Source organism: Onychostoma macrolepis, chromosome 22, assembly GCF_012432095.1.
Source record: "Onychostoma macrolepis isolate SWU-2019 chromosome 22, ASM1243209v1, whole genome shotgun sequence".
Taxonomy (NCBI): Eukaryota; Metazoa; Chordata; class Actinopteri; order Cypriniformes; family Cyprinidae; genus Onychostoma; species Onychostoma macrolepis.
Genome location: NC_081176.1, coordinates 6,456,996 through 6,480,895, shown reverse-complemented (window position 1 = coordinate 6,480,895; position 23,900 = coordinate 6,456,996). Strand labels below are relative to the sequence as shown.

Genomic DNA, 23,900 nt, shown 5'->3' with positions numbered 1-23,900 from the left:
TGATTGTCACCATTGTTGAGATTCATACGCTGGTTCTTGATGTCTGTGTGTGTCTGCGTAGGACTGGAGTTTAAATATTTAAATGCATTAGATTTAAAATTATTTCTCTATAACTACTACATTTACTACAGCAGTAAATTCATTGCGTACTGTGGTTTCACAGAGTTGTTTATTCAAACACAGAACATAAACTAAAAAAATGAAAAATGTTGTATGTATATATATATATATATATATACACACAGTATATTGGATGCAAACAGGTAAGCACCTGATGATTACCTCATCATATGAAAACAACTAACAGTTGCTCACTGCACAGCACTGATCTCTCCGCTTTACAACAGCACATGCATTGCTACAGAGAGATCTAACACAGGAGTCAAGGGTCAAGAGCCCAACTAAAGCAAACACTGATCTACATGATGGTGGTATCATTTTAACCAATAAAACATCAACATCTGATCCTCTGTGATTCACAGTAACAGCAGGTGTTCATCACTAATGCACAATCATCATTTAATTAGTCTCTCAATTATCTCTTAATTACCTCAACTCATTGAGGTCTTGGGATTTGACTCGAAACTTGCTTGTGACTTGAAAGGAATGAGTTGGTTCCTCCTCTGGTGAAATCAGCTGCTGAGTTCATGGGTGGAATAAACACAGGGCAGGACTTTTACTTTCTGACCCTGGATTTGACACCTCTGTTTATGACAAGAGTGCACCTGAAAAAAATCTACATCATGACATGAATTCTGACCTTTGTCACAGAAAGTCTTCTTAGTTGCCTTTTTCTCTATCACGAATTAGAAATCATAAGAAATTATTTATCAGTAGAAAACTTAAAATTTCAAAATTCATCCTTTGAAACCAATTTTAAAATCAGACATTGCATTACCATGTAAATGGTACATTAAAATCATGTTACAAAATATTTTCATTCATGAATTATAAAAAATTAAGTTTGGATAGTGCACTATAATGTCTCTGTTCAAAACTGTGGGTGACAGTTAAGGGGTTAAGTTATCTAGTTGCATTGACTATCCATTGATTTACCTCAGGTTTTGCTGCTGTTGTGTTTTTGTGTTTTTTGAGCTGCAATAGCTTTGTAAATCAGCATCCCTAAGCCGAACTAAGCCAGTTGGGAATCTTAAAATTGATTAGTTGTACAGTAACTTACTGTTTTGTGCATGTTTCTCCTGATCAGGTATTTCTGCACCTGCTGAAAAAAAAGTTAAAAAAAAAAACAACAACAACAAAAAAAAACCCCCACCAATAACAATGTCTTGTATGCAGACTAATATGAACACAAACAGAGATTCAGTAATACATTATCTTACCACTGTTTGGTCAATCGACATCCCCAGCGTTCCCATTTACACCTTAATAATAATATAATTCAACGAAGCCCTTTAATGTTTTAACTTTAGAGTTCTTTGTAAAGATGTTTGTTGTCCCAGTGGACAGAATAAAGCCACATCAAACACATATAAGCACAAGAGTCATATTAAATAGTCTCTCACCAGTTAGCCCAATATGTTCTTCTCCATCAGATTGGCCTGTAAGATAATCACTTAATTTAAAGAATGGAATAGAACTACATTAAAACTTTGTTTTGCATAATAAATCTCATATTTTTCTTCGGCAAATTTAGCTATAGGTAACACATACCTTGATTATGCTTGTGTGTGTGTGTATACGCGCGCGTTTTTGTGACAAATGAGGACATAAATTTGTATAATGACAAGGGTATGACAGGTATGGCAGGTGTGTTTGATTAGAGTTGGAGCTGAGCTTTGCAGGACAGTCGATCGCCAGGAGGAGGATTGGGCAGCCCTGGCGTAGGGCAATAGCACATACAGTTTGTACAGTATAAAAACCATTACGCCTATGGGATGTCCCCGCTTTTCACAAAAACAAACGTGTGTGTGTTTCTTTCATGTGAACTTACTGGTGAGTAAACCCAGTGTTGAATGTCCTTTTATGTGCACCATAGTGGAGCTACTGAATGACAAGAACATGTATTAAATGTTGCATGAAACGTGCAGCTTTTCTCATAACTCATATAATTTTTATTTGTCCTGGATGTTTATGCAAGACAGGAAATATGTTATAGGGTGTTGGGGCTAGTTATTCAATTTTTAACTAATTTTTATTCTAGTGAACATTTCTGAAGATATTTTTTGAAAGAAAATATATATTCTAATTAATCAATTGTATACACCATTTTTATTGTAATACCAATTAGAAATTATGGCAACCTGTACACTGTTAAAAATCCAACTTTCGAAAATGTAATGTAAATGTAAAAAAGTAGCCTGAACAAAGAAATTTTAGTATGAGAAGTCAGTTAAATTTTTTATGTGAACTGAACAAAAATACTCTAAACATGTCGCTAGCAAAAGTTGTTTTGTTTACCTTACTTAGATATTCAAGTATTTGTTCACAGCATATCCAAATGTTGTCCCATCTTTTCAAATTGTCATCTGAACAAACGATTTTACATTGAACAATATTGCAAAAGTTCCCAGCATGCATTGCAGCTTGAAAACATTTTATGTTCATTATTATTAAAATATTATCGATGTTTTAAATTTTACTGGCTTAATTTATGCTGCTGCTGCTGCTGCTACTGTCAGTTAGCTCTCGTGTGGATCAGAGTTCATATTTTTACCGATTTTAAATTTGTTGATCCTAAGCATGGTTGAGAATCGTGTGCTGAGGTACTGTATATGTGCATTTCATTGCTGCTTGTTTAATGCATTTGTCTATTAGCATAGATGTTTGCCTTTAGTTTTAAGAGGCAAATACTACCCATGTTATGTAGAAGGCTTTGAAAATAAACGTTAATCGAAAAGAAAGAGAATTGTTAAATAACATTAGCAATGCTAAAACTTTGGTTGCTTTAACAGATCTTTTAACACTCGGTACACTGACTTTTATTCATTAGATGAACTAAAATGTTTAAGTTGTCGGTTGCTAGTAGAGTTAACTTAGAAAGTTGATTGTGATAGGTTGCCTTATTTTTTTTTATTGTACTGACGACATTTATGAAAAATACTTCTCCCAAGAACACAAGAAAATTATGTATGAACAACAGTTTTGCATAGTTTTCTATATTTTTGGTATTGGTAGTTGGTTTTAGTTTCCTTTATTTGAATTTCAGATCAACAAAAAAATATATGGTAACACTTTAGAATCGTGAACACTTATTCACTATTAACTACGACTTTTCCCTCAATAAAGTCCTAATTTGCTGCTTATTAATAGTTAGTAAGGTGTTAAATTTAGGTACTGGGTATTATTAGGGATGTAGAATAAGGTCCTGTAGAATAAGGCATTAATATGTGCTTAATTACTACCAATAAATGGCAAATAGTCTAGTAATATGCATGCTAATAAGCAACTAATTATGAGACCTTAAAATAAAGTGTTACCAAATATTTTAATGCAGTGTGACCAGCTCAGTTTTTGAGTTGAACTGAAGAACTTTCTTCCTGTCCTGTTAACATGACTCATGTTACATGAGCCTCACAGACTTACTTTTATGGCATAATGAATCCATCAACAGTAATAGGCTGCTTAAACATAAATGTCACAGATCAAACAGGAGTTTTACCCTTGATTATAACAATATTTTTTTTTTTATGTGTTGCAACATTATTTATTGTGCGTGAATTCTTTTGCAGTATATCAACATTGATGCAACAATCAGTTAAACAAGACATGTATTTAAATTATACAAAAATAAAGTTTTAATGAGGCTGAAACTGACCCTTCAGCTTATCCACTTTGTACAATTGTTTAGAAACATCCGTCTTCTAACATATATTGTCCACTAGAGGGCAGTAAACACCACTGTATTGTTATGTTCATTAACACTGATGGAATTTGTAACAGACAAGCAAATGTGCATTAACATGTTTGCATAGCAGTGTAAACAAGATTGGGCTTAATCTCAACATGTCCCATCAACTGTAAGTAACAAAACCTTTTCACTGTTTGCCTTTTCACAGGTCAACAGCACATGGCATCTGATTTCAAAAACAACTACAGCACATTTTTAGGGTGATTTTTGAAGGCTCATTAAAGTAGAAATGTTTTTTTCTTCAAATGGTGAGCATGTAACAGTCACTATAGACAAGTGTTTGCCTCGATCTCTTCACTCAGCAACTGTGTTTTTGTCTCCTCTGACACATTTTCTTTGTTTTCTGATGAATCTGTAAGAAAACAAAGAGAGAATTACACACACAAAGCATCAATCAAAATAATTGTATTGCAATGCAATATACTGTATTGGATTCATAAATCATTTTCATAGTAAAAAGTTTTTAGATCCTCTAAATATTCATATAGTGCTGATTTAAGTAAGATTTGTTACACCGACAGTTTTGAGCTACTCACCTCGCACGATAAATGACTTGGACATCACAATTCTCCCATTCCTGGAGATATTTAGTTTATAAATTCCAAAGTCTGTGGGTCTGATGTGATTAATTGTGAGATATCCAGTTTTCTGATTCAGCTGTAGTCTGTCTCTGAATCTCTCCTTGTGGCCATTAGAATCAGAATGGTTTGGTTCATTCAGTCTGGCGATGACTGAAAATGGATTTGTAAAATGTGTGTTTGATGTTCCAAACTTCCACTGCAGCACATCAAAACTTTGTATGTTAGTGACACCAGTGTTAAGAGTGACGGACTCTCCCACCCTCGCTGACACTGACTTCATTACGTCTGACTCAGCCAAAGAGTCACCTGAAGAACAAATAAAGATTAAACGTTCAGTATAAGCACTATTTAATAATAATAACCATAGCAGATGCAATGTTTTTTTAAAATTACATATTGGGCAGTAATACAATATCTTACCAATACTCATCTCATAGGATTCTTGCCTAGAAATCTGGCCTGATTAAACAAACCACAAACTTCAAATCAATTACATTATTCTGGTTAAAAAGAAAGTTTTATTTGTATATATGCTTGCACAAAGCTAATCTTGCTTTATTAACTGCGAGTAAACGTACCCAGTTGATTTGTTTTTCTGTATTTCCAGTAGATACTGAACATCCCAACTACAGCCAAGACAAATACAGTAACTACAATAGCAACACAGATCAGCACTGCATGACCGAAGGGTAAGCCATCTTCTGGGTTTAAACTTGATTCATCCACTACAAAACAGCAGATGAAAAAGAGTTAACAAACAATAATGCACATCTTTTGATGTGCAAGTAGAAAAAGTAGAGAACTCAACAAATCAGTTTATATCAATACCTGAACATGTGTGACAGAGTCGACTGATGTCCAGATGTGTGGTCTGGTTTCTGATGGGATTGTTGAGCACACAGCTGTAGGTGTTTTTATCCTGATATTCCACCTCCAGAGGTAGAGAGAGACTGATGCTGAGATCAGACACACTGATGCTGGACAATAAACTGTTTCCTTTGTACCAGGAGAGAGTCACATGACTCACATTCACCACTGAACACAGCAGCTCACATCTGGACGCTGATGATCCTGATGGTGAAGAACACTGAGAAGAATTTCTGCTGATGACAGGAACGGGCAGAGCTGGAAAACATGACAAAAGATCATCTACAGGTAAATCAACTTCAAAGGATCTAAAATTGTCCAGCTGAGTTTTACATATATATCCATGTCATCATCTCAGTAACTATAAAATAAACCATAATATTAATAAAAATAGAAAATTCTAGTTGTAAATGTCCTAAACATCCCCTACAAAAATTAATTAATTTTGTCTCTCTGGGTCACTTTCCGCAAATTACACATACCAGGCTGTGACTCGAGTCTCATTTCACCCATCTTCACACAGATCTTCAACTTGTGTGAAGTCCCCTCATGCTTCAAACGCTCCACCGTCATCCCCGTCCCAAAGAAACCCAAAATTACTGGACTTAATGACTACAGACCTGTGGCTTTAACGTCTGTGGCCATGAAATCATTTGAAATACTGGTTTTGGCTAATCTGAAGGACACCACTGGACCCTTGCTGGACCCCCTGTAGTTTGCCTACAGAGCAAACAGGTCTGTGAATGATGCAGTCAACATGGGACTGCATTACATCCTGCAGCATCTGGACAGACCAGGGACTTATGCGAGGATCCTGTTTGTAGACTTCAGCTCCGCTTTTAACACCATCATCCCATCACTCCTCCAGCCCAAATTAACTCAGCTATCCTTCCCCACCTCCTGTCTGTCAGTGGCTCACCAGCTTCCTGACAGACAGGCAGCAGCTAGTGAGGCTGGGAAAGTACACATCCAGCAACCGTACGATCAGCACTGATGTGCCCCAGGGCTGTGTCCCCTCACCACTGCTCTTCTCCCTCTACACCAATGACTGCACATCTAAAGACCCCTCTGTCAAGCTCCTGAAGTTTGCAGATGACACCACACTGATCGGCCTCATTCAGGACGGTGATGAGTCTGCTTACAGACAGGAGGTTGAGTAGCTGGCTGTCTGGTGCAGTCTTAACAACCTGGAGCTGAACACGCTCAAAACAGTGGAGATGATTGTGGACTTCAGGAGAAACCCCCCTGCACTCCCCCCACTCACCATCATGAACAGCACTGTGACTGCAGTGGAGACATTAAGGTTCCTGGGCACCACAATTTCTCAGGACCTGAAATGGGACACTCACATTGTGAAAAAGGCTCAGCAGAGGTTGTACTTCCTTCGCCAGCTGAGGAAGTTCAACCTGCCACAAGAGCTGCTGAAACAGTTCTACTCCGCCATCATTGAATCCATCCTCTGCACATCAGTAACTGTCCGGTTCAGCTCAGCTACCAAATCTGATCTCAGAAGACTACAGAGGATAGTCCGGACTGCTGAGCGAATCATTGGTACAACCCTCCCCACTCTCCAACAACTGTACTCATCCAGAGTGAGCAAAAAGGGCTGGCAAAATCACTCTGGACCCTCACATCCAGCACACTCCCTCTTTGAACTGTTGCTGTCTGGTCGACGCTACAGAGCTCTGAGCACCAGAACGACCAGCACAGAAACAGTTTCTTCCATCAAGCAATCCATCTCATGAACCGTTGACAATAAACGTGGAACACACAACACTATTATATGTTATTTACTTAACACACATACTTATTTACATTTCAAATTTGCACATATCATACCTGTACATAAATAATTGTCTATATTATATAATGTGTTTTGGCTATTTTGTATATTTGTATATTATTCTTTTAGTATCTGTCCTGTCGCTGTCATTCTGTTGCACTGTGGAGCTTCTGTCACTATAACAAATTCCTCGTATGTGTAAACATACCTGCCAATAAAGCTCATTCTCATTCTCTTATTCTTTACAAAAGAAACCAGATACTGTACATTCAGCCTGGTGTTGTCTCCGAGAGGATATAGGATGATAGAAGGACAGAAAAGTTACCAAAGTAACAACCTGTGACTTGGCTACATTTCTGTTTTTACTGCTGACTGACTCAGGTGACTAGTATAGTGCTCTCAACATTGTTCAATGTTGCAATGCTCTGAAATAAACTACAAAATACTCACCAGAAACAATAATACTGAACGTCTTGGGTGGAACCTCATTTATGCCAACAAACTGTAGTTTATAAAGTCCAGTGTGTTCATATGTCATGTTTGTGATGGTCAGAGATCCAGTGTGATGATCCAGCTTCAGTCTGTCTCTGAATTTCCCATCAAGAACATCCTCGTATAATGAGAGCTTATTGACTACATTGTTGATTTGAACTATACGAGTGCTGTCAGATCCAAATGTCCATAGTATGCGTTCATATTTCTGCATATCAGTAAGATCAGTGCTTAGAGTGACAGAATCTCCCTCCATCACTGACTTCACAATATCACCAAACACACCTGAAGAAAAAACACAAGCAGTCTGAACAAACTTTGAATAAATCCTATGAGGTTATTGAGTACTGTAAGAATTAGACTTGATAAAGTTCAAAAGGTTAGTAGGCTAGTTGTTTGGGAAATGGTAGTAAGCTAACACAGAATGAGCAGATGTGTGATTGTGGTAGATCAATTATGTAAACATTACGCCTACGTATATCGCTCAACAATAAAGTAAATTGACATATTCAGTTTGGTTACAAATGCACACAAACTCAAAGTGGTTAAAGAGCTACAAAGTGAAAGCGAAACAGTCTACTCACCTTTCGCGAGAAAAAAGCATAAAAGTAAAACAGGGGATTTCATTTTGGTGTAAATGTGAGTAAATGTGGTTTAATGAAGATGTTAAGTAGTTAGTAAAACGTTACGTCGCGTTTTTAGCGTTGTATCATCCGCGCAAACAGCGAAAACACGCTTTTCTAACTAACATCATTGTAGCCGATTTAACAACACTATATAGAGATATGTTATACTCAATTGAGATTCATTTGTGAATTATATTCGTCTTCGTAATCATATTCCTGATTTTTTAAGGAGCGGCAAGTTTCGAAGAACAGAGGTAATGTCAGGAAGTTATAAGTCCCGTGGGATCCTTAAGGAAGGCTATTGGCTCACGTCGCCACCTATCAGTGCAAACAAAAATGACTTTCTAATAGTGTTTAACTTTACCTCACACGTGTAGTTCAACGTATTAAAGCCAGTGTTGGGCAGTAACTAGTTACCAGTAATTTAGTTACTGTAATAATATTACTTTTTGCTGTAACTAGTAGTGTAACTGATTGCTTATAAGATTTCAGTAATAATATTACAGTTACCATCCATAAAACAGCTGATTTAAAATCTAACAATCAAATAATTCCTAGATTTATTTTCATAGTTTTCATGACTTGCACATGCATGTGATGTCCCCAGTGCAGCATGCAAGCTTGGAATATGGAAAAGCTTACATTCAGCAGATAGAAATATTGCATTATATTGATTTTATCAGGGAAAAAAGATGATCTGAACACTGTTGTGTAAGTTGTGGCTTTACTTTACTCTGGCATTGCATCCCTCTGATCAGCATGTGGTACATTATATTACTATAATTAAAAATCTTTTTGGAAAATTAAACAGTTTCTTACAAACTTATGTGATTTGATAAAATACATAATTAAATATAATCGTATATGGGTAACAAAGAAATTACAATTAGCTTCAAGCTACACATGACAATGAGATGAATACAACACTTCTACTTGAATGTCACTGTTAATCACTATTGAGTGTTTGTAATAACTTCTGACTGCGATCCGATGTGGATTTTGGTCAAATGATGAGGCAGAAATATGTTGTTAGTAACATTCTAGAAGAATTTTATCTGGAAGATACACAGTTACAACTTCTGTGGGGCCTGAAGAAAAGTAATGTAACTAGTAGTGTAACTAATTACTGTTGCCAGAAAGTAATAAGTAAAGTAACAATATTACTTTTGAAAGGAGTAACTAGTAATGAGTAATATATTACATTCTTTGAGTAACTAGCCCAACACTGATTAAAGCGCACAAATTTGTCCTGCAGTTCCACCTGATAAAACATCTTACTTTTATATGTGCATACTGGCTAAGTCAACATAAAATCAGATTTACCCCAAATCAACCTGACACGCTCTTATAAAAATTATGGTCTTATTTTGAAAATGGTTAATTTTAGTTATATTAAGATCAAAAATAGTATTGGTGGCTGGTTTAATTTTCATTATCACATTCTCTATTAGGCTGCAGCAGATAAAAAAGAAGACCTTGTCTGTGTTTTTAATGAACTATGACCAGCTTAGTTGCAAACTGAGTCAAACTGAAACCTGCAGTGAATCTGATTTCTTTTTGTCTGCACAGAAAAGTGGTTTTGTTTTGCTAAGTGGACGGAATAGCTTGTGTCTATGTTGCATGTGGTTAAATGGCTTCCTGTCCTGCTAACATGAACCACAGACTTTTCCTGTCAATATAAATAAACTGTTAAAGTAGTTAGACGACAATAACGCTATTTAAAATTAGTTATTCATTTGTCAGTGACTATTTACTATTTAATATAGAAACAAATGTAACCATTACAAGAAACTGCAATTTAGGTTGCAGTTTAGTAGCCTAAAGTAAAATATTTAAGACGTTTCACTTCTTTCTAATATCAGATGTTTGACATACCCTTAACATGATTGGCTGTCCTAAATAATAAAAAGAAGACATATAGAATACTTTCTACAAACTGTTAAATAGAACAAATGCACAGTTAGTGCGTGTGCACGGGGAGGGTGTCAAATAGGGGAGGATTCACACCTGGTCACATTTCGAGTGATGTTCTCACAGACAGCACAGTAAATGACTGATAAAAATGTTTCATGGGTTTGTTTGGTTTGGTTTGTGCTTCTGGCGTCTTGCTGGTAAGTTAAAATGTCTTTTTTTCTTTCTTTCTTTCTTTTTTTTTAGCTCTTGCAGTCTTATGAGTAAAAACCTACTGTTTAAAACACTTGTCAAAATGTCTGAACCTATTTTTTTTGTTTGTTTTTTTTAATAATTGTTTTGCAATGTTAAGCAAGCTAATAGCTAGCTATGCTACAACTAATGTTGTAAGCAATTTTTTTTATTGTAAAAACGGAGAAAACAAAAAGCTACAACCAAGCACATTTTTCCCTCTTAAAACCCCCTTGGGTGCATGTTGTCATATTAATGTAGTGCGGGTTATCAGTAAACCTGTTGTCGTGTATTAATGGTGTTTCTATAGGGCATCTTTATATTCAGACTGCAGAGTAATCAGTTTCAAACATTTGGCTCATTTTTGTTAATCTTGTACAACTGTGAAGGTGATAGTGAAATGAGGGTGAGTTAAGGACATGTAACAACTGCCTAAATGTGTCAAATCAAATGTGACTGCATTTTCTGATAAACAGACAAACGGTTCAGTAGAGTGAGTCAATTTTGCTAAATTGCATATTGTCTGTTACTGATTCCAAGTTACTTGACAAAAATTATAGTTAAAGTCAAAGTGATGTTACCCATATTCGGAATTTGTGCTCTGCATTTAACCCATCCTAAGTGCACATACACACACACCATGAACACACACCTGGAGCAGTGGGCAACCGTTTATGCCTGGGGAGCAGTTGGGTGGGGGTTCAGTGCCTTGCTCAAGGGCACCTCAGTCATGGTATTGAGGGTGGAGAGAGCGCTGTACATTCACTCTCCCCACCTACAATTCCTGCCAGACCTTTAGGTTACGAGTCCAACTCACTAACCCAGGGGTCACCAAGTTCGGTCCTGGAGGGCCGGTGTCCTGCAGAGTTCAGCTCCATCCCTAATCAAACACACCTGAAGCAGCTAATCAAGCTCTACTAGGCATACTTGAAACTTCCAGGCAGGTGTGTTGAGGCAAGTTGGAGCTAAACTCTGCAGGACACCGGCCCTCCAGGATCGAGTTTGATGACCCCTGCTCTAACCATTAGGCCACAACTTCCCCTTAGTTAGTAATAGAATCCATTATATTACAGATTTTAGGTAATGTAATCAGACTACTTTAAATACGTGCTTTTAAAACAGATTTGACTCGCTATTTCAAGAAACCGTCTGAATGCTTAGGAAAATCAATAAATAGTTGATGTTTCCATATAACATGTTCCATTAGTGCACAGCTTCGTAGTTTTTCTTAATGCCAAAATAGAGAAGTGGTTTGAGAATGAATTTTAAACTTAATTGAAATTAGTGAACCAACAGATAGCCACTAAGGTGCTTTAGTCAGTGATTGAGAAAGAAGTGCTATTGTGTGTTTCAGGTGTGTTTGGTGTTGACGCAGATGAAATCAAGTCTGTGTTGGTGATGGAGGGAGATTCTGTCACCCTGCCGACTGGTGTGACTAAAATACAAGAGGACGATCTGATTATGTGGATGTGTGGAGACGATTGTATCGCTAAACTCAACATATCATCCCAAGTCATCTCTGAAACTCACAACATGTTCAAAGACAGACTGAAGCTGGATCATCAGACTGGATCTCTCATCATCAGAAACCTCAGAACCACAGATTCTGGACTTTATAAAGCACAGATGATTGGGCAAAAAGTTTTAAAGAAAACTTTTAATGTTACTGTCATTGGTGAGTAAAAGGCCACAGAGTCATAATTCACAAACATTTTATTCAGATGTATTATATTTCTCTAATGTCTTCTAGCTCGTCTTCCTGTTCCTGTCATCACCAGTTACTGTCCTCAAAATCCTTCATCAGGATCATCAGCGTCCAGATGTGTGCTGCTGTGTTCAGTGGCGAGTATGGGTCATGTGACTCTCTCCTGGTACAAAGGAAACAGTTTATTGTCCAGCATCAGTGTGTCTGATCTCAGCATCAGTCTCTCTCTACCTCTGGAGGTGGAATATCAGGATAACAACACCTACAGCTGTGTGCTCCACAATCCCATCAGCAACCAGACCACACATCTGGACATCAGCAAACTCTCTCACACATGTGCAGGTAATATCAAACCATCACTGAACAGCATATTATCAATCATTCTACATACTGATATTTATTTAGTTATTTTTTCCCTTCAGAATGTGTCTGCTGTTGTAATGTTACTGAAGCTGTAATCCAATTGGTCGTCTCTGCTCTGGTGGGCGTGGCTACTGTTGTTGTTCTGGTTTATGAAATCAGATCCAGAAGAGCTCTGAAATCATTATCAGACCATAACTGACTCACTATAACAAGCATAAACCTATCTTTATGTTTTTATATTCTATGAATGCCCTGTAACACAACCATAGACTGTAAAAAAGATGGACGATGCATCTCCGCTTCCTTCCACTATAGAAAAGTGAAGCAAATACATCTCAGTATGGCCGCTGCCATCTTGAGTAAAGGACGTCATTTGGAGCCTGAGTCTGCGCAGTAGAGATTCGTTTGGAGCCCGAGTCTGCGCAGTAGAGTCGTGAGGTGGAGCCGCGGAATCAAACTCCCACAGACCCAATCAACCATAACGACACGCCACGTTTTTATAGCATCAAATTACTAGCTAAAATCAAACTTATCACAAAACCTCCAGTGTTAAATCAACACTCCCAGTGTATATATAATCCACACTCAGAGTGTTAAAAAAGTAACACTGAAGCAGTGTTAAAGTTAATGAGATAATTAGTTTAGTAATTGAGTGATGATTGAGCATTAGTGAAGAACACCTGCTGATAACAAACTGAACCATTGAAAGAAAGAGAAAGAAGAACAGAAAAAAAGAGACGAGATGAGCAGAAAAGGTCAGTGGTTATCGAGGTCAGTGTTTGCTTTAGTTGGGCTCTCGACCCTTGACTTAAAACATTACAATTTCTTTGGCTGTTATAACTGCGTGTTTGTTTAGACATGTTAGTTATGGCATTCGGGTGTTGATGGTTAGACTTCTATAAAGAAATCACCAGCATTTAGTGATTTCTGTAACTGGTTTCATTCAGAGCATGTCATTGATTGATTACTTTCTTTTATTTTGATCGCATAAAATATAAAGCTTCATCCATCAGTTTTAAGATTAATTTGAAAGACTTTTAAAAGTAAATCAGCACTAAAAGGTCCAAACTGCATTATCATACAGGCATCAAGACTCAGCGTATGAATCTCAACAATGGTGATAATCAACATATTCAGATAAAAAGATCATCTGTGAACATCACAAAACACGCTACTAAAAGTCACAACAAAATAGCAAAACAAAAGGACATAGTAAGAATAAAAGAAAATACTAAGACAGCTGCATAATTTATTCATGTCGCATTGCATGCTGGGAGCCATGGATGAGTTTTGATTGGTGCTCCCAGAATGCACTGCAACATGGAGCTTTATGTTGATTGTCACCATTGTTGAGATTCATATGCTGATTCTTGAAGTCTGTTTGATGAAGAAAAGTAAACTTCCAGTGCAGAATAAGTTTCAAGTCTTTTAGATTAATATTAAAACTGTCAGGTCTTAAACTACACAATCTCAAAATTAATTAATAAATCTACCAGTGACTATACTCGGAGTAAAACCAGTTATTCAAGCCACTATACACTGATTATGTCTTTAGTAACATAACCAACTCCTGATCACGTTTTCGCTTGGCTTTTTTTCTTTGCGCCATAACTAACATGTCTAAACAAACACGCAGTTACAGCAGCCAAAGTAATTGTAAAGTTTTAAGTCAAGGGTCAAGAGCCCAACTAAAGCAAACACTGACCTCGATAATGGTAATTTAAACAAAACTAAAACATCAAAATCTAAAGTCAATCTAGTTAGTAACGTGTGACGCTGGTGATGCTGTTTATGGAGTTGTTTAATCATCCTCTGCTGAGATCTTGAGAGATTTAATTGCTTTTATCTTGTGTTGATTTCATCTGAGGCTGTGGCTGAAGTCAGCTGTAGTTCTTGTATTTCTGCTCATCTCGTCTCTTTTTTTCTGTTCTTCTTTCTCTTTCTTTCAGTGATTCAGTTTGTTAACAGCAGGTGTTCTTCACTAATGCTCAATCATCACTCAATTACTACACTAATTATCTCATTAACTTTAACACTGACTCAGTGTTTCTTTTTTAACACTCTGAGTGTGGATTATATATACACTGGGAGTGTTGATTTAACACTGGAGGTTTTACTGTGTATGACTCTCATCGCCTTGGAATCGCCCGCGGATCGGGAAACTCCCATAACTGTCCAGCAGAGACATATGGTTTTCTTTTTGAACTGAATTTCTGTATTTTAAGGGTAATTCTATATTTGTGTCCCTTAAATATTTCAACATTAAAAAGTTAAAATACGTTAATGTAAACATTTTTATTTCATTATGCACTTTTCAAATGGAAACAAGGAAAAGACGACTTTTTGCTTAATTAGAGAAACTACAGCGGGGCAAAAAAGTATTTAGTCAGCCACCAATTGTGCAAGTTCTCCCACTTAAAAAGATGAGAGAGGACTGTAATTTTCATCATAGGTATACCTCAACTATGAGAGACAAAACGAGAAGAAAAAAAAAATCCAGAAAATCACATTGTAGGATTTTTAAAGAATTAATTGGTAAATTTATCGGTAAAATAAGTATTTGGTCACCTACAAACAAGCTTTTTTTTCCCCCCTCATTTTGTCTCTCATAGTTGAGGTATACCTATGATGAAAATTACAGACCTCTCTCATCTTTTTAAGTGGGAGAACTTGCACAGTTGGTGGCTGACTAAATACTTTTTTGCCCCACTGTATAACAGATATAATAATTATTATTTTCAGTTTTTAAAGACTATTCACTTTCAACCATTATTCCTCCACAAGAAAGTTCAGATGTTCTGTTTTGTTCGCATACCTGACTTGATGCTGATTCGGCAACTTTCAACGGCAACAACGTTAGCTTACTAACTTTTGTAGCCCAAACTTAACTTCCAGTAGACTTCTGCAAAGACAACAGCAAAGTCTCTCTGGAGTAGATTATTTCTGATATCAAGCAAAATGTATGTTTGCTGCTTGAATCAGAAGGGCTTATGGAAAATGCTAATTAATTCTCTGCCAGCAGGGGGTGCTCTTGGAGCGGCAGAAATAGAGGTTTCCCTAGTAACGGCTGTACACAAAGCAGCACTGAGCTCACAAATGCTGATTTATCAGGCATTACAGGCAAGATGAAATGAAATGACATTGGTTTCCTTCAGAGATGCAGTAGGACCTATAAAAAAAACTTTGATGGTGCATCGCCCTATCGCCCTAATGAAGAAACTGCCCCTGGTTGCTATTACGTATCAGTCACTTATTTGTGTTAGCTGGGGTCGCTAGAGAGCTTGATCAGTGTACAGAAGTGCAAGAAAGGCAATAGCCTGTCTCGGGCTCACTTGATATAACAAGCAGTGCACAAAAAATTTCACTTGATAGCACCCAAGGGTATATCAAATTAAATACATTTAATGTTTTGTCTTGTTTTATGTGCTGAAGTGCATAGTGAAAAAGGGAGTTCTGTTCTGTTCTCACACCCTCTGGGGATTTTAAGTAGGCTGTGATTTTAAGTTCTTAACTTAAGGATTTTAAGTATTGTGTGTGGATGCAAAGTAAATTTAAAAGCAGCATAATTTGCCAAATTTAAAACCCAGCACAATAATCATCAAAATTTTCAAATGAAATTGTCATATTGTCTTATAAACAAAGGTCTAATTTTCCAGTTTGCTAATAGTATAATTAGACCCGATGGTACTTTATTTAAATGTCTTTTTTTAAGCATTCTAAAATTGAACCACAGAAAGTTTGTTTTTCTCATGCAGAAAGAAAAATGTATGTGTGACAGTTTGTGAGTCAAAGTGAAACCTGTTGTGGTCTCATTTATTTTCTGGAACAAAATGTGGTTTCATTTGTTGGGTGGACATACAGCTTGTGTACGAGAATTCATATGTAGTTTGTAAGTGAAGGGTTTTTATTCTTCTGCTGACATGAATATCACAGTCTGAATTCCACATCAAACAAAACGTTTTACAGTGAAATATTATAGTAAATTTATCAACACTAATGTGCTATTTGAAATAATTATTTATACTTTTGTAAATACATTAACATTTATGCATTTAGCAGATGATATCTTCACAGTATACAGGTCCTTCTTGACAAAAAAAACTTGATGATTTATTTACCCAACATTCACTCAAATATTGTTTTCTGACTTCATTTCACCTTCAAAAATATGTGTTACAGCAAACAAGACCATATTAACTACATGTGTTGCGACTCCAACATAACCACTGCAGCCACAGCTAGTATGTGCAGACGAAGGTGTCACATCCTGCTAGGGGAGGATTCGGATGCAGCAACTGGTCACTTTGAGTGTGTTTTGAGTTACTGATGTTGGGTGAGCGACTTAAAAATGGTCCATGCGTTTGTCTTGTTCTGTTTGTCTTTGTTCGGTCTTGTTGGTAAGTAAAAAGCTATTGTTGAAATTAGCTAAGGATTTCCATTGTTAGATTTTAACGAACAAAATGTCTGTTTACACAAACTCTAATAATGTGTATACATTTTAATGGCTATTTTATTTTTTAAATCAATTTAAATGATTTACCAATTGGATAAGTAAACAATTGAAAAGACTGAACCAATAGGAAGTTACTTACTGTATGAGTAACCATTGCCGTTTGTTCTTCAGCTGCGTTTGGTGTTGAGACAGATGAAATAAAGTTAGTGTCAGTGATGGAGGGAGATTCTGTCACTCTACAGACTGATACTGAAATAAAAAAAGATGATCTAATTCTGTGGAGATTCGGAGCCGAAGACTCTCCCATGGCTGAAGTCAACAGATCATCCCAGATCATCTCAGCATCTGAAAGTACCAAAGGATTCAAAGACAGATTGCATTTGGACCCCCAGACTGGATCTCTCACTGTCAGGAACATCAGAAGGGACCACTCTGGAATGTATAAAGCACAGATCATTGGAAATAAGATGATAAGGAAAACGTTCAATGTCACTGTTTATGGTGAGTTAAGAACTACAGACTCAACACACAAATCCAGCTGACTTTATTTGTTTTTGGCACTAATTTATATATTTCTCTATTGTCATATAAGCATTTGCTCAACATAAACTATAAATTATAACAGGACATATAACTTACAAATATTATAAATATCAATTACAATGTTGCATGTAGTCATTTAAAGGAATAGTTCACCCAAAAATGAAAATCTGTGAAACATTTACTGACCCTCAGGTCATTTATGAGTTTGTTTCTTCATGGGAACAGATTTGGAAAAATTAAGCAATCCATAACTTGCTCATCAGTGGATGGGTGCCGTCAGAATGAGTGTTATAATGGATTACGGACTTATATTGGGGCCAGAAGCAATGGTTTAAAGTTAAAATGTTCTAATGATGGATTTTTTATTTAATTATTTATTTTATTTTATTTTTTTTACAAACACACAGCTTTTCACTTCACAAGATGTTAACTGATGGACTGGAGTCATGTGGACTACTTATGGTGTTTTTTTTTTATTTTATCAGCTGTTTGGACTCTCATTCTGACGGCACCCATCCATGGTTGAGCGAGTGATGCAATGCTAAATTTCCAGAACCAAACTCATCTACATCTATTTTTTTTTTTTGGGTGAACTATTCCTTTAATAGCGAGGTGTTCATGAACAGCTCATAAATACTTCCTTACGACATTCAAATCTACAATCTTTCAGGTTCCAGTCCAGATGTTCTGGGGTTTTTTGTTTTTTAATCTTTTTTTTAATGTAATGTAAATGTTTCTAATCTTTTGTAGGTCGTCTGCCTGTTCCTGTCATTAGCAGAGACTGTTTTTCTAAATCATCATCATCATCAAATTGTTCATTGGTGTGTTCGGTGGTGAATGTGGGTCATGTGACTCTCTCCTGGTACAAAGGAAGTGGTTTATTGTCCAGCATCAGTGTGTCTGATCTCAGCAGCAGCGTCTCTTTACATCTAGAGGTGGAATATCAGGATAAAAACACTTACAGCTGTGTGCTCAACAATCCCATCAGCCACCAGACCACACACCTGGACATTGGTGAACTCTGTCAGATACATTCAGGTAACATTAGTGTTTATTTCCGTAAGTCAGCTGCATAATATCAGTTATTTTATGTGTTTATTGTTCTTTTATCCCCTCAGACTCAGAATGTGTCTGCTGTTGTGACACTACTAAAGCTGTGATCCAGTTGGTCATCGCTGCTCTGGTGGGTGTGGCTACTGTTATTGTTTTGAGTTATGAAATCACATCCAGAAAAGCTGAACCAAAAAGACGAACTCAGACATCAACTTCAGTCCTACACTGATTCACTATTACAATCATCTCTCTTTTGTACATGTTTTTGCTCCTCTCTCTCGTGTTCTGAACATTTTTTTTTTCTTTTTTGAAAATGGTTACAAAGGAATAAGTGTATTTTTATATGCATTGTTTTTAATTTATGTATAGTCAACGTTTGTTTTTGAAAGTGTTCATCTCATGTCAGTTTACATCATATTAAACATGGGCCAACAGTATCCTTTTCTTCAGGTTTGAGTTTTAATTTTTTTTTTTAATTCTAAAAGAAACTGAAAATAAAACAAAATACAATATATACTACACAAAATTGCATGAAATTGGGCCTATGTTTAAATCTATATTGGGAGTCCGTGTACGTTTTGATAGTTTCAAATTTGAAATTAAATAAGCAGAGACAAGAAGACTTCACATTAATTTGTTATTTGGTTTGTTCAAAAAAATTTTTTTCGTCTTTTGGTTCATGGGTAGAAAATGGATAAATGACTTCAAAATTTGTTTTCCACATGTGGGTGGTTATGAGATGCCCCTTTTCCCATTTCCTTTGTTGGGAAAAAAAAAACTAAAAATGCCAAAACTAATGTTTTATTGAAGGTGGTATGAGCACACAGTAAATGATTGTGTTAGAAAGTAAGTGCAACCATTAGGTCACAGTTTGAGGTCAACATTTTATTTTATTTTTTTGTCACATTTCTTCTCTTTTTTAAAAAAAAAATAACAGCAAAAATAAAAAGAGTAAAATCCTATTAATAAGCTAACTGTAAGTTACCTTATCATATACAGTTAACATTTAGGAATTTTACATTTATGTTTGCATTGTATTTAATGTTTTCCCACAATTTATACAAGTTTTTTAATTTTTGTTTATTTCATTATTATACAGTAATAAAATAAATTCATATTTTGTTCTTAATGAGACTGACATGACATACAGACCAAATTTGCAGCTTTCATTTACATTATAAAACTGTTTACAATAACGCATCCTTTAATATAGACCATCCACTAGAGGGGGGAAAACGTTCAGAAACGTTCAGAATTAAGCTCACAAAAAACTGTAAAATTGACACCAGTGTACCATGCAATGTACATAACAAGATTATCTGTACAACAGGCAAGATCAGGGTTAATGGCAACATGTTCCATCAACAGTAAAATAACCAAAAACAAAAGTCAGTGAAAAGAAACCTATTGTTGTGTTACTTTCCACAAGTAAATGACATGCAGTGTTCATTTCAAACATTTTCCAGTTTTAAAGGCTCATAAAAGCAGAAAAGTTTTATATAAATAAGGATAATGTAACAGTTACTATACACAAGTGTTTTCGGTAATCTCTCCATTCATCAATGATGTTGCCTCCTCTGGCGCATTCTCCATTTTCTGAGGAATCTGTTAAAAAAAAAACATCAAAAGATTATTGTTTGAAATGTCAGATTTGGTTCATTTTGCAATAATTAATCAGATCATCTATCTTGTTTAGTTTTATTCTACTAAAAGATTTGAGCTACTCACCGCGGACAATAAATGACTTGGAGATCATATTTTTCCCATTTCTGGAGATATTTAGTTTATAAATTCCAAAGTCTGTGGATCTGATGTCACTAATTGTAAGATATCCATTTTGTTGATCCAGCTTTACTCTGTGTCTGACTGTCTTGTCGTGACAAATGAAATCAAAATTGTTTTGTTCATTCAGTTTGGCGATGACAGTGAATGGGTTTGTGCTGTCTGTATATAATTCACCAAACCTCCACTGCAGCACATCGAAACTTTGTATTGCAGTAACACCAGTGTTTAGAGTGACCGTCTCTCCCACCCTCACCGATACTGTCTTCAGTTCATCCGTCTCAGCCAAATCATCACCTGGAGAACCTAGACAGAGAGTACATATTCAGTACATGTACTAATAACCACAGCAGATGCAACTTTGTATTGGCGTTTGATAACAGACTGGGCTCTACTTTTCAAACCAATCGTAGAGATCGATTATGAAATTATTATCAGCGATAAAGCAATAACAGTGATAAAGAAACTATTGGGATGTGCTTGTTATTAAAATGAGATATTAAAAGTGCATTAAGACATAGAAAAAGTGAATCTGGTAATAACACACTGACAGTGAAGTAAATCAGTTACATAAACGTGGTTAATAAGGCATGTTAAAATTGCATGCTTAAAGCTCATCTTGCTCTATTAACTGTGAGTAGTCTTACCCAGTTGTTTTGTTTTTCTATATTTCCAGTAGATACTGAACATCCCAACTACAGCCAAGACAAATACAGTAACAATAACAGCGCAGATCAGCACCACACGACCGAAGGGTAAGCCATCTTCTGATTCATCCACTACAAAACAGCAAATGAAAAAGAGTTAACAAACAATAATGCACATCTTTTGATGTGCAAGTGGAAAAAGTAGAGAACTAAACAAATCAGTTTATATCAATACCTGAACATGGCTGACAGAGTTGACTGATGTCCAGATGTTGAGTCTGGTTGCTGATGGGATTGTTGAGCACACAGCTGTAGGTGTTTTTATCCTGATATTCCACCTCCAGAGGTAGAGAGAGACTGATGCTGAGATCAGACACACTGATGCTGGACAATAAACTGTTTCCTTTGTACCAGGAGAGAGTCACATGACTCACATTCACCACTGAACACAGCAGCTCACATCTGGACGCTGATGATCCTGATGGTGAAGAACACTGAGAAGAATTTCTGCTGATGACAGGAACGGGCAGAGAAGCTGGAGATGGAAATATCAGAATAAACAGACAATCCAAAATTGTGCAGTTTAGTTTTACCCTCATCTATTTACCAGCATCCATGTCATCTCAGTGACAAACCATAATACTAAGAAAAAGGAAAATGCAATTGTAAAAGTCCTAAATATCACATACGTAAATTTCCACTAGTTTTGTCTTTCTGGGTAGCTCGCTGCAAATTACACATACCAGGCTGTGACTCAGGTCTCATTTTACCCTTTACAAAAGAAACCAGATACTGTGCATTCAGCTTGGCTTGTCTCCAAGAAGATATAGGATGATAGAAGGACAGAAACGTTACCAAAGTTACTTGGCTAATTTTGCATTTAGCCTGCTTACTGACTCAGGTGACTAGTACAGTATTCTCAATATAGTTCAATGTTGCAATACAGTGAAATCAACTACAAAATACTCACCAGAAACAATAATACTGAACTTCTTGGGTGGCACCTCTTTTCCACCAATGATCTGCAGTTCATAAAGTCCAGAGTCTTCGGTTGTGGTGTCTGTGATGGTCAGAGATCCATTTTGATCATCCAGCTGCAGTCTGTCTCTGAATTTCCCATCAAGAACATCATTGTATATTGAGATCTTATTGACTACATTGTTGATTTGAGCTATACGAGTGCTGTCAGATCCAAATGTCCAAAGTATAAGTTCATATTTCTGTATATCAGTAAGATCAGTGTGTAGTGTGACAGAATCTCCCTCCATCACTGACTTCACAATATCACCAAACACACCTGGAGAACAAACAGAAACCATTGCTCAGACTGACAACGTTGAGGAAATCCAAATCAGCTGATCGGGATAAAGTTTACAAGGTTAGTAGGCTAGCTGTTTCTGGGAAATGGTAGTGCGCTAAAACAGACTGAGCAGATGTGTAATTGTGGTAGATAAATTATGTACCCTGCTGAAAAAAAACCCCAATAGACTCTATACAATATTTGTAATGGTTTTACTTGTTATAATGGGACTTATATTGGTTTTAATGGAAACTGTAATGGACCCTATGGGTTTCTACTGGTTGCCTTCTATTGGTGGCTTGTTAAAACCAATAAATCTCAATGGAATATGTCCCAAAACACATTACAGAAAACCATTTTTTTAATGGTTTTAATGGTTAAAAGTTGATGATTTGTAATGTTTGTAATGGTATTTGTAGTGGAAACCATTATAATTTTCTGTGATGGTTTCTATTGTTTTGTTTTTTTCCAGCAGGGTAAATATTACGCCTAAGTATATCGCTCAAGTAAATTTACATATTTATAATTTGATTACAAGTGCACACTTAAACTCAAGAAAAGTTGTTTAAAGAGCTACAAAGTGAAAGCGAAAGCATTTAAATACTCACCTTTTGCGAGCAAAATGCATAGAAGTAAACCAGGGTTCTTCATTTTGGTGAGTTATTAAAGAAGATGTTGAGTGAAGTAGTGAGTAAAATGTTACGAGTGTTTAGCCTTTAACTTGTTAGTATCACACATCCGCGCTGACTGCGAAATCACGCTTTTCTAACTTGTAACCGACCTAACAACACGTAGAGATATTTTATACCCATTGAGATTCATTTGTGAATTATATTCGTCTTCGGAATCACATTCCTGATTATTTCTCTGCTGAGAAGCCATGCAATCCGCGTACTGGCGTTGAGAAGAACGGAAGTAAGATATTAGGTAAATGTCAGGAAGTTATTCCTGTGGAATCCTGAAGGAAGGATACTGACTCACGTCGCCACCTGCCAATGCAAGTAAAAACATGGACTTTCACTGTTTGGAGCTCTACTATTTATCTTTTCCAAATGACTTTCCCAAATACACGTAATCACGTGATCGTCAGCTAAAACAGCTGTTTTCAATCAAATAAAATGTTTAACTTTACATCACGCAACATTTGTGTGTCTTGGAGGTGTCTTGCAGTTCCACCTGATGACCACTTGTAGGAAACAGTGGTGATATGACTTCTTGTGGGTGCAGATACTAGGTCAAACTGAAATCAGATTTACACCAAATCAACCTGACATGTTCTTCTAAAAATTATGGTCTAATTTTGAAAATGGTTATAGTAAGAACTAAATTATTATTATTGCTAGTTGGTTTCATTTTCATTATCACATTCTATTGGGTTGCAGCAGATCAAGAGAAGATCTTGTGTGTGTGTGTGTGTGTGTGTGTGTGTGTGTTTGTATATCCTGGGGCCCATTCTTCTTACGTCGTTTATTACATCTGAGATGATTTGAAAGATTCCAGATCTTCGAATCCTGATAACTGATCTCTGGCTAATTTGGTTCTTCAAACGAATTTGCGTATTAGATTAAAATATCTGGATTAAGTTGTCGCGTTCTCAGATGTATCGATCCTCGAAACCACGATCAGCAATGCAGCGATTGGCTGGAGGCATGACAGCAACGTAATGACATCATATCATTAAAAAAGACACCTGAC

General features: G+C 36.3%; 3 protein-coding genes across 4 annotated transcripts; 2 read left to right on the top strand and 1 right to left on the bottom strand.

Annotated features, from left to right (window-relative positions):
- Positions 1 to 3,635: 3,635 nt before the first annotated feature.
- On the bottom strand, positions 3,636 to 23,511 carry zgc:171601 (uncharacterized). The gene is made up of 12 exons (XM_058760389.1): positions 22,814 to 23,511; positions 21,876 to 22,202; positions 21,141 to 21,440; positions 20,906 to 21,037; positions 20,205 to 20,564; positions 20,007 to 20,081; positions 7,550 to 7,876; positions 5,278 to 5,574; positions 5,028 to 5,174; positions 4,870 to 4,908; positions 4,405 to 4,755; positions 3,636 to 4,220 (listed from the first exon to the last, which is right to left on the bottom strand). Exons 1-12 carry the CDS (start codon positions 22,854 to 22,856, stop codon positions 4,135 to 4,137), a joined length of 2,484 nt encoding a protein of 827 aa, XP_058616372.1. The 5' UTR covers positions 22,857 to 23,511; the 3' UTR covers positions 3,636 to 4,134.
- LOC131529804 (SLAM family member 5-like) lies at positions 10,224 to 12,981 on the top strand. The gene is made up of 4 exons (XM_058759711.1): positions 10,224 to 10,328; positions 11,714 to 12,034; positions 12,110 to 12,406; positions 12,487 to 12,981. The coding sequence occupies exons 1-4, from the start codon at positions 10,280 to 10,282 to the stop codon at positions 12,624 to 12,626; spliced, it is 807 nt and encodes a 268-aa protein (XP_058615694.1). The 5' UTR covers positions 10,224 to 10,279; the 3' UTR covers positions 12,627 to 12,981.
- On the top strand, positions 15,073 to 19,962 carry LOC131529803 (SLAM family member 5-like). Of its 2 annotated transcripts, none has more exons than XM_058759710.1 (4): positions 15,073 to 16,760; positions 17,052 to 17,381; positions 18,174 to 18,461; positions 18,542 to 19,962. In XM_058759710.1, the coding sequence occupies exons 1-4, from the start codon at positions 16,754 to 16,756 to the stop codon at positions 18,703 to 18,705; spliced, it is 789 nt and encodes a 262-aa protein (XP_058615693.1). In that variant the 5' UTR covers positions 15,073 to 16,753; the 3' UTR covers positions 18,706 to 19,962. The 2 variants fall into 2 exon arrangements, with proteins under 2 accessions (XP_058615693.1, XP_058615692.1); XM_058759709.1 differs by having other exon boundaries at positions 16,755 to 16,824.
- Positions 23,512 to 23,900: the final 389 nt, after the last annotated feature.

Excerpts from the sequence above, each read along its gene's own strand:
- LOC131529803 (XM_058759709.1), top strand. The coding sequence starts at position 16,776 with ATGGTCCATGCGTTTGTCTTGTTCTGTTTGTCTTTGTTCGGTCTTGTT. Across the intron at positions 16,825-17,051 it reads GTCTTTGTTCGGTCTTGTTG|CTGCGTTTGGTGTTGAGACA; the intron begins GTAAGTAAAAAG and ends TTTGTTCTTCAG. Across the intron at positions 17,382-18,173 it reads GTTCAATGTCACTGTTTATG|GTCGTCTGCCTGTTCCTGTC; the intron begins GTGAGTTAAGAA and ends AATCTTTTGTAG.
- zgc:171601 (XM_058760389.1), bottom strand. The coding sequence starts at position 22,856 with ATGAAGAACCCTGGTTTACTTCTATGCATTTTGCTCGCAAAAG. Across the intron at positions 21,038-21,140 it reads ACTCTGTCAGCCATGTTCAG|TGGATGAATCAGAAGATGGC; the intron begins GTATTGATATAA and ends GCTGTTTTGTAG. Across the intron at positions 7,877-20,006 it reads AGATTACCGAAAACACTTGT|GTGTGTTTGGTGATATTGTG; the intron begins GTATAGTAACTG and ends TTTTTTCTTCAG.
- LOC131529804 (XM_058759711.1), top strand. The coding sequence starts at position 10,280 with ATGTTTCATGGGTTTGTTTGGTTTGGTTTGTGCTTCTGGCGTCTTGCT. Across the intron at positions 10,329-11,713 it reads GTGCTTCTGGCGTCTTGCTG|GTGTGTTTGGTGTTGACGCA; the intron begins GTAAGTTAAAAT and ends TGTGTGTTTCAG. Across the intron at positions 12,407-12,486 it reads ACTCTCTCACACATGTGCAG|AATGTGTCTGCTGTTGTAAT; the intron begins GTAATATCAAAC and ends TTTTCCCTTCAG.